Raw genomic sequence first — 14,133 nt, 5'->3', positions numbered from 1 at the left:
ATTTGTCTAAATAATCTCCAACACCCTGGAGAACAACGAGGAGAGTTTAGAGACTCTCCAAGATTACATCGATCAGTGCTTTCAGGATCTCGTGATGAAGAAGACCCCGTGTGCAGCTTCCCCGGCCAAAGCTGAGACGCCGTCGTCGAAAAGACAACGCCCGGCAGATTCCCCCGGCTCAACATCGCCAGCCGGCAAAGATATTGCCGACATATTGGAGTCAATCGACAAGCGATTGTCCAGTTTCGACGCAAGGCTGTCCTTGGTGGAGATTCTTCACCGAGAATTTAAATGCTTGCGAGAATCCCTGGAGTACAGCCAGCAGCAGGTGGAAACGCTTGCTGCTGAAAATGCCACGCTAAGGGAGTCGGTGAAATGTCTCACAGATAATGTTACCCAGCTCAATAAAGAAAATAAAAAAATAAAAGAAACAGTTATCGATCTACAAGCTCGTAGCATGCGTGATAATCTGGTATTTTCTGGTATTCCAGAAGCCGCTGGAGAGGACGCGGAGACCACGGTAAAAAGCTTCATCAAAACCCACCTGAAGCTGCCGGAGGACACTGTGAAGAACATCGTCTTCGATCGGGTACATCGCCTCGGCCCCATTCGGGCTACGGCCGGGAGACCAAGTCCTATCGTGGCCAAATTCGGCCACTTCAAACAAAAGCAACATGTGAAAAGCCGCGGCAGGGAATTAAAAGGAACGGACTTCAGCGTGAACGACCAGTTCCCCAAAGAGATCTTGGAACGACGGAGGGTCCTCTTCCCAATCCGACGCGGCTTCATCCAGAAGGGCTCCCGCGCTGTCATCGCTGTGGACCGGCTGTACGTGGACGGACAGCTCCACCGCGACCCCAACATCACTCCGTGGCTGTATTAACCTCACACCAGATAAGAATCAGCTACACCATTTCCCTATCCACTCACACTAACTTGCATTAACATCTGTTTAACTTACCAGTATCAAATCGCATCTTAAAGTGTGATTTCATAGCAGAATTAACACCGTCACTCTCCGTCAGTGATTTAATTGGAATGTTTACGTTTTGTTTCTGTTTTTTTTTTCTTCTCGTTTTTTTTTTTTTTTTTTTTTTTCCTCCTCTCTTTTCCCCCTCTTGGTTTTATGCTGCTCACCCCTGTCCTTGGTTTCTTTCTTTATTCCTTTCACTGCCTCGATCACCTGCTTCGACACTCATCCACAAACATCCTTTATTTCGACACATACGCACCATGCGCTCAACGGCAGCACATTTACATCAGTCAGACAGCGCACACAGTCATATAAGATACACACACACTTAAGCCAAGCCTACTCATATTAGTAACTATGCATACACAAAATCAGACTCAGGGAGCGTCTCGCCACACATTTTTTCTCTCTCTCCTTGTCTTTATTTATGAACAAGTGACGTATTCTCTCCACCTGTCTAAGCGACGCACACAGCATACATCCCTAGTTATACACAAACATCTATGGGTACACTGAGGTTCATTACATGGAATATAAATGGAGCTGGCTCCAGAGAAAAGAGGTTAAAAATATTTAACCAACTCAAAAAACTACAGGCGGATGTTGTCCTATTACAAGAGACCCACAGACCTCTTAGAGGTTCGAATGAACTTAAAACACCTGAGTTTCCCAATGTGTTCTCAGCTTGTTATAATTCTAGACAAAGGGGAGCAGCAATTTTAATACATAAAAATATTAATTTCACAGTACTCGATACAGTTATAGATCCAGAGGGCAGATTCTTAATCATTAAACTATCTATACGTGATAAAAAGCTATGTATTGCAAGTGTATATGGTCCAAATGTTGATGATCCCTCATTCTTTCACGGTTTTTTCAGTGCACTCTGAACACTTAGATGGCACACTTGTTCTTGGAGGTGACCTCAACCTTGGACTAAATGAAGACATGGATAGGCTCAATACAGCGGGAACTCAGCGTAATTGGCAGTCCACAAATATAATCAAACAGTATATGAGTGACTTTGGTCTTTGCGATGCATGGCGCTCCCTTCACCCCACCAGTAAGGAATATACTTTTTTCTCACATGTCCATCACTCCTACTCTCGTCTGGATTATTTTTTGGTCAGCAGCTCACTGCTGAACGACATTTCAGACACTGAGATTCACCCTATAGCTGTCAGCGATCATGGTCCTGTATCTTTAACACTAATGCACAAGAATAATACTACGCCAAGAAAAAACTGGAGATTTAATATATCACTACTTAAAGATGAAGACTTTATTAAATATTTTAAAAAAGAGTGGACTTCATATTTGGACTATAATGACACTCCCGAAACATCAGCTTCTGTTCTATGGGAAGCAGGGAAAGCTGTGATGAGAGGTAAAATAATTTCTTTCTCATCACATAAAAAGAAAAAAGAAAACAAAAATATTCAGGAATTAGAAAAAAACATCAAATCACTAGAAGAAGCCTACGCGTCCCACCAAGATCAGGAAACATTGAACAAAATACGCAAAACAAAACTAGAATTAAATGAGATAATTGATAAAAAAACAAAATTCTTAGTACAAAGACTACGCCTACAAAATTATGAACATGGTAATAAATCCGGTCAATTTCTAGCAAACCAGCTAAAAATAAATAAAGAAAAAACAACTATATGTGCTGTTCAAGATTCATCTGGGAACACATTATATGAACCGATACAAATAAACAACATTTTCAGGGATTTCTATAAAACGTTGTATTCACCACAAATAAACCCATCTAAAAAAGAAATTGATCAGTTTTTGGACAACATAACTCTTCCAAAATTATTGGACACTCAAGCAATGGCACTGGATTCACCACTGACACCAGGTGAACTCCAGGAAGCCCTGATAAGTATGCACAATAATAAGGCTCCAGGTCCAGATGGCTTTCCTGCAGAATTCTACAAAGAATTCTGGTCGATTCTAGCACCAGTTTTCTACAGAACGTTGTTGGAAATTAAAGAAAAGGGCAGACTTCCATCAAATATGAATTCTGCAAACATTAATCTCCTGCTAAAACCAGGCAAAGACCCTGTATATCCCTCAAGCTATCGTCCAATATCCCTTATAAATGTAGACCTTAAAATAATCTGCAAAGCTCTCTCAAAGAGACTGGAGAAAATAACCCCCCTCTTAATTCATCCTGACCAAACTGGTTTCATAAAAGGTAGGCACTCATCAACAAATACACGTAGATTACTTAATTTGATAGACTACTCATACAGTAAAAACCTAGAAACTACAATATTCTCTTTAGACGCAGAAAAAGCATTTGACAGAGTTAACTGGAAATTTCTATTTGCAACTTTACACAAATTTGGTTTTGGATCCTCTTTCATAAACTGGTTAAAAATATTATATAATTCCCCAACAGCTTGTGTTAGAACAAATGACCAGACATCCTCCAGCTTCTGTCTCTTGAGGGGCACCAGGCAGGGATGCCCACTCTCCCCTTCACTATTTGCAATTTTTATTGAACCACTAGCAGCAGCAATTAGACAGAATTCAGTAATTAAGGGCATAAAATGCAAGAACGTGGAACATAAAATCAGCCTTTATGCGGATGATGTGTTACTCTTTCTCCAAAATTCACAAACCAATATCTCTGGGGTGATTGAATTGATAAACTCTTTTGCAAGAATATCAGATTACTCAATTAACTGGTCAAAATCTACAGTCCTACCGATTAATTGCTCCTTCCATAATTCCTCTTCTACACCACTGCAATCGGGAAATATAAAATATTTAGGTATTAATGTTTCTCCCAAGCTTGCAGATCTAACTAAATTAAACCATATCCCACTTTTAAAGAAGGTAGAAGATGATCTGGCTAGATGGAAATGTCTACCCATATCACTCATGGGAAGGGTTGCTGCTATAAAAATGATGGTCTTACCAAAAATAAATTATTTATTCTCAATGATCCCAACTAAACCGCCACAAGATTGGTTCAGATCTCTAGATTCATGTATGTCCAAATTCCTTTGGAAAAATAAACCCCCACGTATAAGCTTAAAAACACTACAAAAGACCAAGGATAAAGGAGGACTAGAACTGCCTAACTTTCAGCACTACTTCTTAGCCAACAGGCTTCAGTTTATCTCAGGATGGCTAAAACACACCCTCTTAGATGAACCTTGGCTAGATGTAGAACAAGCACTCTGCAATAATCTAGAGATCTCAGACCTACCATTTATCAGCTCAAACATCCAACGACATGAATGCTTTAAAAGCATCAACATCAGCTCTTCTCTGACAGCATGGTGGGAGTTTCTAAAATTGACGGCGTCTTCATTAATCCCATGCAAACGTACACCTATCTGGAACAACCCTGACATATTACAAAACAATAATATGATAAACTTTTCAGATTGGAGTGATAAAGGAATCAAATATTTAGAACATATACTAGAAGGAACAGAATTTATTTCATTTGACGGACTAGTTACACAATATGGGATCAACAAGAAAAGATTTTTAGAATATCAACAAATTAAATCCATAGTAAAAAAGAAATTTAAACCGGGTCAAGTTGAACTACAAACACCACCAAGTGTGGTTCAATTTCTTACTCTTAAACCCCCCAAATTACTATCCAAAATATACAGAATGCTTTCTAAAACAGATGAATCAATATCACTTCCTATTGCAAAATGGGAAGCGGATTTATCAGTTAACTTAGACCTAAACTTCTGGTCTCAGATTTGCTTAAAAACCTTTCATCTAATTAGAAATCCCAGTCTTCAATTAATTCAATACAAAATATTACATAGAGTGCACTATACAGGTCATCGGATGTTCAAGATGGGCTTTTCGTCTACCAACAACTGCTCACACTGCCAAACCAATTCACCGGACAATTATATCCACGCTCTTTGGTTCTGTCCACCAGTTCAGAAGTTTTGGCGCGAGATATGTGAAGACTTATCGAAGTGTCTGAAATGTAACATTCCAACTTCCCCCTTAGTGTGTTTGTTGGGCAGCTTAGATAATGTCACTTCAGAAAAGAATATCGCCCATATGGTTTTCACTGCCCTATGCATAGCCAAGAAAACAGTCCTCATGAACTGGAAAAATAAAAATAATCTTAATTCTAACCAATATAGAAATTATCTATTAGATTACATTAGTCTTGATACAGCCTCTGCCACCACATCAGATCAATTGCTCTGGGCTCCTTTGATCAGCTCCATCACCTAGTGGGGGTGGGGGGTCATAGTTTGGTCCCGCCTTCACTGTTGTGATTGGTGTGGGGGTAGGGACAGGCTTAGGGCGTCGGGGGGTTCCCCGGAGGCATCTTCCTTGGGGGGCTCAACCCGGGGTAGCGGTCATGTCCGGTTAGGGGCTCTGTTGGCTCTCAGGTGACTGTTTCCTCGCGGCTGCGTGCAGCGGGGCTAGGGGAGGGTCTGTGCTGACGGACGTGGGTTACTGACCTGGTAGCCTGGCTGCCCCTGGGTGGGTCCGGGATGGGCGTGAGGTTCTGGGGGCGCTCCGTCTCTGGGCTGGGACCCGGACCGGGCCTCGGGGGCTTGGGTCCTGGTTGGTGTGTTGCCGGGGTTGTGGGCGGGTGGGTGCATGGGGGCCCAGCCCTGGAGCAGGGTGCCGCCGGTGCGTCGAGCCACCTGGGGGGCTCTTCAACTGGTGGGGGAGATTGTCACATCTTGCAGGAGCTTTCCTCTCCTCAGGAGCTCCCTCTGCAGGAGGGGGAGATACAGGAGAGGTGGAGGAAGATCTCAGCCTGGGTGTTTATTGTCTTATGTAGTCTGGAAGATGAGTGGATGGTGGGGTGGGTGCAGTTTTCTCTGTGGTGGGGTTGGGTGGACTGTCCCGGGCTCTGTGGGGCCGGGCGGCGCTGCTGCACTGGGCCCGGTCTGGATGGGCCTGGGCCCCCTTTCCCTGGCGGGTCGCGGAGTATGGGGGTGCCTACTGGGGTCAGCGGGGGAGCTGGCCCCAGGGAGGGGTCACTTGCCCCTCCCTTCCTTCCCTCCCCATCTCCAGCTGCCTCCCTCTTCCCGCTCCACCACAACCACCCACACATGCAGGGCCTTGGAGTAGGGGTATGTCACCAGGGTGCAGAGGAGGCTACCCCCCCCCCCCCCCCCCCCCTCTGTCCCCTTCTGGCTGCCTCTGCCTCAATTTTATCCCACAACTTAGACATTCACATTACTCACACTCTCATTACACATACATATAGGATCTTGGGGGTGGACACAATCACGGAGTCCAAATTACCATCAGGGTGTACACCTCACCCCTGGCATCGTTGCCCACCTCTCAATTTTAAATACACGTAGACATTGAGGGCTAGCAGGAGGGACCATGCGCTTACCTGCTGCTCTCTGGCAGGTAGCTCCAAGCCCTCCTGGGTTTTAAATGCACCTTAGAACACACATGCATCAACATTACAATGAGCGGGTGGAGGGAGGTTTGGAGTCTTCTCTCACCCCCATTCTCTGCGACCTGCTGGAGCAGGGGGGCTAGGACTAGGAGGAGGAGTTGGCCGTCCGACTGCGGTCTGGAGTGTGGAGCCTTCCTGCTGCTGCGGAGTCGGGGCGGTCTGCCTCCCCCCACCGCAGGGAAAAGGGAAACACCACCTGGGTCTGGGTGCAGTTCCCCCCTCCAGGGGCGGGGGCACCTAGACCCGGTTTGTAGAGTACGCTTGGGGAGTGTGATCGTGTGTACAACGTCTCTTTATGTCTGTCTCCACGTTGGTTGAGTGTGGAGTAAGTGCATATGAGAGCATGAGGGTGGGAATGGATGTTTGTATCTGTGTGTGCCTGTATGTCTGTGTCTATATGTCAGGTTGGGTGTCAGGCGCCACCTCTCTGGGGACATCTCAGGCCCTCCAAGGTTTGGAGGCCTATCTCCCCCTACCACCACTTCCCCTGCCAGTGGCGGACCCCCTCAGACATCGGTGCGTTGGTGGTTCTTTGTGTCCGGGGATGGGCGTCCAGGTACACACCGGCTCACTCCTTGGCGGCCGCTTATCGGGGCCTGGAGCCTGGGGCTCGCTCGGGCCACTTCGGAGGTGGGGTGCCCCCGGCCTCTCGGCCTGGGGCTCGGTCACTCAGGCGCAGCTGGCTGCCGGCGGAGCTCACGGGCGCGTCACTGCAACTCCCCCTGGCTTCTGCTCCGCGGCTGCTGAGTGAGCCCTCATCTGGGACTCTCCTCAGCTCTTTCCGGGACAGTGGCGCGGCTGCCCCTCTGTTGGTCTTCCTTGGTCTCTTGTGTTCTGGGGGCCTCTGGATGTCTGGAGTTTTGATCTCCTCCACACCTGCTTCACGCCCTGGAGGACGGGGCTGTGGCCCCCCCACACCCTCTAGCAGATTATTACATGAAGGAACCTTTTAAAAAACAAAAAACAAGCGCGTCCATGCTCACAGGTGTACACACGGGTGATCACACCCACAAACTACACCCTTTTTGGCTCCTACCTCAAAGCACACTGTGTTCTGTTGATCTTATGTGCTGCACAATAATGTTTAACATTTAGTATTTACTGTCATATTCCCATATATCATTGTGATGTTGTTTATTCTATTACTCTTGTTCTCTTCTGCTTGCTTTCTTTTTTCTTTCTCAGCAGGTGATCCAGGTGATTGATATATGCTTTTTTTTTTTCTCTGCCCGTTCTGTTGGTTTTTGTCTTTTGCCCTTCTCCCCCGTCCCTCTTCTCAGCTGTTTCTCTTTCCCTCTTTCTTTCTCCCCTTCTTTCCCCCAGTCAAGTCTGTCCCGTATTCAGTAAGTGAAAATAAAATAAACAATAAAAGGTGAATCAAATGGACCGTTACGGCAAGGCTGGGATGGTCAGTTTGGTAAAGTAAATCCGTTGGGCATCTTTCTTTGCCTTTAGACAACAATTCTGATGGCAAAAGAGCCAAACGGGACAGGCAAAAAAAAAAAAAGAATAAATGCCTTTGATTAGTTTGAATCTCAGAGAGAAACATTTCTTTCCTTTTGTTTCTACACCTGTACATTTTGCTAATGCATTTGTAAAAATGGACATAAAAACAACATTTTACTGACTGATTGCGAACAATAAAAACATTACCCAAAGGCAACGGTCAACCCAGACGGCCAACACTCTCTGCTACACCTCAAAAACTGCTCAGGAATGACTCTAGGAACACAATGAAAAAAACAAAGTTCTTATTGTCGAGCATCAGCTGTGTAGGGATCCGCCCTAAAAGCCCCAAGACTGAAAGAGCCAGACCACACTTCATCCTCCAATCAGTGGTGTAAATGTTGTGGCTCATCTGCATATTACACCCCAACCAATATATGCATATGTCGGGTATGCATATATCGATGCATGTTCTTCCTATCATTAGAATTCACATACAGTGCATTTTCTCGCCTTTTTTATTTATTTAAGGAAACACTGTTATCAAAAAAAGAGCTCTTATTTTATGGAGGCTTTAAAATGACTAATAAAAGGCACAACACTGAACAGTTATTGTTCCTCCAGTGCGTGTCTAGACAAAATAATACCTCCTGATACCGTGCACCTTCTTTAGAGTTTCACAGCATTTCTCCTCAGAGTCGCTGGCGCCATTTCACACATGCACATAAAGCTAAGGTCACACACACTCCTGAAATTACACAGAGGTTTAGAGCCCCACCTGCTTCAAACCACAAATTGCCCCCAGTAATCACCATCCATCTCTCCTTTGTAGAGCTGGTCCCTTTACAGAAGCTAATGCGCGCACCAACTAAAGAAACACCTGGCATCAGCTTACTTAATGTGCTGCCTATAACCGATTACGAGTATCTGTAAAAGCAACAATGACCACACCAGTGAACTACATTCACTAACAGGAGAGATTCTGCTTTGCGGTTGTTTTGTGAAGGAAAAGAAAAAGTAAAAAGGGAGTAAAGTGCTCCTGATGTTGTAGAATTATTTAAGATGACACATGGATGTTAATCTGACCTATTCTTATGCTCCTTTCTATTAGATACTGTTGATTTCCAGCAGCATGAAAACCAACTTGCTCAAACTTGCTTGAGTAAAGTTATGTCACTTTTGTCACCATGTACAAAAGAAAAAAGAAAAAAAACCCCACACACAGACAAAACACTCCTATCAGCTAGCAGTGACTGATTTAAAATCTGCCATCATGGCGTTTAAATCCAGACACCTGTGCCTATCACAGTTCAAATAATCTTTCACTATGTGTTATCTTTAAGGTTTGATTTTCCATAAACATGTACTATTCAAGCTTTAACTGGCGTTATCAATCTGAACTTTTAAACCTGTTTTGACGCAAGAAGCAGCTGTTTTTTTTTTCTTTTAACTTTACTAAACGTCTCTGTGATGAATAATCGTAAAAGCAAAATTTGATCTGTCATTGTATATTTTACACATGTTTGTATGGGATATTGTATTTGTTTTAAATGTTATATACCTATGTGGTATGTGACTTTTGTTGCTATGATGCCAGGTCTCTCTTGTAAATGAGATTTTTAATCTCAATGAGATTTTTACCTGGATAAATAAAGGATTAATAAAAAAAAAAAACTTACTTAAGTATAACACAGCCAGTCCCACTGGGTGGTGCTGTCCATAAGACCTGTATCCTGGTGCGTCTGCGAGGCGTGCTCTCTGTCACCGCGGGAGGACAGTTGGTCATGAACTGTGTCTCGTCTTCATCAATGATCTAGAAAGAAAAGGATGAGCATTCAGTATTAAATGGCTTTGCTTCTGAAAAGGTCACTTTGAACTTTATGGCATCATATAATGTTGGTGTTCCTAAAAATTCCCTGGAAAAAGAGAACCCAGATCAATCCAGGCAAGGGAATTCAAAAACAATGTTACAAGCAAGCCTCACAATGCAATACTGCACCTCTATGCTCTGCCAAGTAGCATAGACAATATATCAAACACAGTACACACAATAGCTTATTAGACAATGATTACTTATATTATTTTAGAAGAGCGTGAATTAAAAACCAGAGGCAGGTAGAGTAGCAGCACAGAACAGAGCAGGCATCAGTGACAACAGATTACACTCTTCAAGTTTATTGAAACTGACGAACAATTACATAAAACATAAGGTTTTATGTAGCTAAGGTTCTTCTGGACCTTAGCTCAGCCTTTGATACCGTTGACCATCAGATCTTAATCCATCGCTTAAACTGCACGGTAGGGATATCAGGATCTGTTCTAAAGTGGTTCACCTCATTTCTGGAAGATAGGACGCTTTTAGTTTCAGTGGGAAACTTCCAATCAGACGTGGCTAAGCTTCTATGTGGAGTTCCACAAGGTTCGGTTTTAAGCCCCCTGTTATTTTCACTATATATTCTTCCCTTAGGCCGGATCATTAGCGGTTTCAAAAATATTTCCTATCATTTATATGCGGACGACATCCAATTATACATTTCTTTTAAATCTTGGGAATTAGACAAGCTATCCACTCTTATGGACTGTCTTAAGGAAATTAATCTTTGGATGACAAACAATTTCCTGCAGCTGAACGCAGACAAGACCGAGTGCTTAATCCTAGCCCCAGAGAATATCAAGCCCCAGATTAGTCAACATCTGGGTGCTTTTTCATCGTCGATAAAAGCCACTGCTCGGAATCTTGGGATAATTTTCGACCAATCTTTGTCCTTTGACGTTCATATTAAATCCGTGACCCGCTCCTGCTTTTTTCACTTAAGAAATATTGCCAAACTCAGGACTATTGTCTCCACAACCGAACTGGAGATGCTTGTCCACGCCTTTATTTCCTCCCGGCTGGATTATTGTAATGCACTTTTCTCCTGCGTACCCAAGGCCTCACTAAATCGGCTCCAAGCGGTTCAAAATGCTGCAGCAAGGCTTTTAACCCACAGCAATAAATTTTCCCATATCACTCCTATACTAAAATCCCTGCATTGGCTTCCGGTTGAGTATAGATATAAGTTTAAAATCCTCACCTTTACGTTTATGTCTCTACAAGGTGAGGCCCCCATCTATATCTCGGAGCTTCTCCAGCCCTATTCTCCAAAGCGGACTCTTAGATCCACTGATAGCGGTCGTCTATCTATTCCACGGACTCGTCTGAAAACAAAGGGGGATCACGCTTTTCAAACCCTGGCTCCAATATTGTGGAACGGTTTACCCTCCTCACTACGCACCATCGACACGGTGGCTTCTTTTAAAAAACAGCTTAAAACTCATCTGTTTAGACAGGCATTTGGGTAATGTTAATGCGTAATATGTTGTTTTATTTTATATTTATATTGTACTATTGCTTGTTTGATATGCTTTTATACTTCCTTTATGTTGCTATATTGTTTGTTTGACATGTCTTCTTGTGAAGCACTTTGTAACAGCGTTTTTGTCTTAAAAAGTGCTATATAAATAAATTTTACTTACTTACTTACTATAAAATATTCTGTAGGTTTTCAGAATAAAAGAAATGTAGCAGAAATTGATGTTTCAACAAAATGTGAAATAGAAGCAAAACACTTTTGCGTGCTGTCCTTGTATTTAATGACTTTCTGCAGCACATAAGGAGTGAGATTGTGTGCTGGCTTTTCTATTATTATAATAAACTATACAGAGTTAACTGGAAATTTCTATTTGCAACTTTACACAAATTTGGTTTTGGAAACTCTTTCGTAAGCTGGTTAAAAATATTATATAATTCCCCAACAGCTTGTGTCAGAACAAATGACCAAACATCCTCCAGCTTCTGTCTCCTGAGGGGCACCAGGCAGGGGTGCCCACTCTCCCCTTCACTGTTTGCAATTTTTATTGAGCCACTAGCAGCAGCAATTAGACAGGCTACAACAATTAAGGGCATAAAATGTAAGAATGTAGAACATAAAATCAGCCTTTATGCAGATGATGTGTTACTTTTTCTCCAAAACTCACAAACCAATCTCTCTGTGGTAATTGCATTGATAAACTCTTTCTCAAGAGTCTCAGATTATTCAATTAATGTCACGGCGAGTGAGATGAGCCGTATAAAAATAATAAATGAGGATCCAATTGCAGGCAGTAGTGGAGGAGTGAAGGTGGTTTATTGGACACGAAATAAATATAGACAAACAGCAAATGGAACACGAACTAAACTAGACTGGAGACAACTAAACTACTGAATACAAACCGGAACTCAAACATGAAGCAAGGTGGACGACGGTACAAGATGGTGACGGCAGGGAAACACACAGATGACACAGGGTGGAAACACAGCTGGGAATAATCAACAAGACGAGACAAAGGTAAAACTGAACACACTCACATGAGACGCAGACCTTCACAATAAAACAGGAAACAAAACACACTTTACTAAGACACAGACTAGACAGAGACAGACTTGAAATGACATATGAAACTAAACCCACATCTTAAACCCAGATAAACAGAACATGGAACTCTAATAATAGACATAAACATTACCATAACACGACAAGAGAACAAGAACACAATCCCTGATGCAAACTTAAATCAAAACACAATAAACTCAAAATACTGGGTCCAACGGACCCAGAACCGTGACAATTAACTGGTCAAAATCAACAGTTCTTCCGATTAATTGCTCCTTCCATAATCGTTTTTGTTTTTTTAACATATATTTCTACAGGGCTCTAGACTAACTTTTTGCCATGGGCGTACCGGTACGCCTAACTTTAAAAAGTTAGGCGTACCAGCACCAAAGTTAGGCGCACACAAATTTTATAATAATTTATATAATATAATGTGTTTTTCTGGATACACTGTGCTTTTTTAGCATTCAAAGATTGATGACACCGTGTCAGAGCACTGGCTATGAATTTCAGAAGGATCAGGCCTTAACAGAAAAGTTAGCAATAGTTCCTTTCTTATTACAGCTACATCCACTTCTGTCGTGCCTAGGCTGCTCACTAGGGCTGGGTATCATCACTGATTTCTATAATCCATTCGATTCCGGTTTTCAAAGTCCCGATTCGATTCAACTTAGCCTCATACAGTCAGAAATATTATAATTCTGATCATTTATCAGTACTGACTTCATCAGAATTGTGAACATCACAGCAGATGCCTTTGTGTGAAAGTAACTGAGAATAAAACACAGAAAAACATGAAGGAGATTTTCCTGGTCTGGCTTTTTATAGCAGATAACCTTAAAATATTCTACAATGTTCTGCATATAAAGTTTAAATTTCTTCAGTATTGAACAACAGAAAAAACAAGCTTTCTTGTCCGAGGTCATTTAAGTGAAAAAAAGAAAAGAAAAAGACAGCAGCCGACAGCGCTGTAAACAACGGTAGACTGGTAGGCAATAAGCGAATGAATAATACAGAAAACAGAGATTGGAGACGGGAAACTGTTCTTGAAGTACAGAGAGACATAGGGAGAGAGCTAGCTGTGCATGAAGTGTGATTTTAATAGTCGTGGAAGCAAAACAGCAAAATCCATGAGGACATTGATCAAATGTGAAGCGCAGTTTGCTGCTTCTTTTGCTGCTGGCTCGGTGGATTTTGGTTGGAGAGACAAAACCTGCAGCTCAGAATCAGCGCAAAAAGACATAATCACAGCGCGGACCGGACGCATCAGAATCGCTAAGCTCCGACAGCGTGTCCATCTGCGGGCCGTCGGGTGAGAAAGCCGAGAAAGACAAAGTTGATTCTGATGAGTCGGTCCGCTCTGTGTTTACGTCTCTGTGTGGAATCCGTGTACCTGCTCTCATTTGCTGTTTGGTTGTTGTTGAAATGGTTTTGTGAGCTTTAATCTGAGAATCTGGAGTTTCTGGCAAAACACAGTTATATTTAAAAGTCGATTCAGGATTTAATGAATTGATATCGCTTTATTCAAGCTACTCACCTCCCACTTCCACCTGCACTTTCAACTGGACCACGGCCAATCAGAGAGGTCCCGCCCCTTACTATCTCTGATTGGTTTAGTCCACGATAGGGGCATAATGTGTGTCTGTTGTTGACCACAGGGAAGGTTGCAGATTTTTTTTTTTTTTTTGCTACCCGAACATTTGGTCGCACAGGTGCAACCAAATATCTTTTTTAGTCGCACCACTAAAAAATTTGGTCGCATTTGCGACCAAATTGGTCGCACTCTAGAGCCCTGTTTCTAGTTAGAGAAATTTAAGAGGCTTATCCCTCAAAACTGTAAATACAAAAAGTTGCACAAAATAGTT

General features: G+C 42.8%; 1 protein-coding gene across 1 annotated transcript in view; it reads right to left on the bottom strand.

The window, feature by feature from the left end:
* spon1b (spondin 1b) overlaps positions 1-14,133 on the bottom strand; it is a 131,287-nt gene that overhangs the window by 100,047 nt on the left and 17,107 nt on the right. The window contains exon 3 of the mRNA XM_014413055.2: positions 9,536-9,669. Within this exon, the coding sequence (XP_014268541.1) occupies positions 9,536-9,669 (134 nt within the window). The remainder of the gene's footprint in view (positions 1-9,535; positions 9,670-14,133) is intronic.

This window comes from Maylandia zebra, linkage group LG7, assembly GCF_041146795.1.
Source record: "Maylandia zebra isolate NMK-2024a linkage group LG7, Mzebra_GT3a, whole genome shotgun sequence".
Lineage (NCBI taxonomy): Eukaryota > Metazoa > Chordata > Actinopteri > Cichliformes > Cichlidae > Maylandia > Maylandia zebra.
The sequence above is the reverse complement of the archived record's forward strand: the minus strand, read 5'-3'. Positions and strand labels throughout refer to the sequence as shown.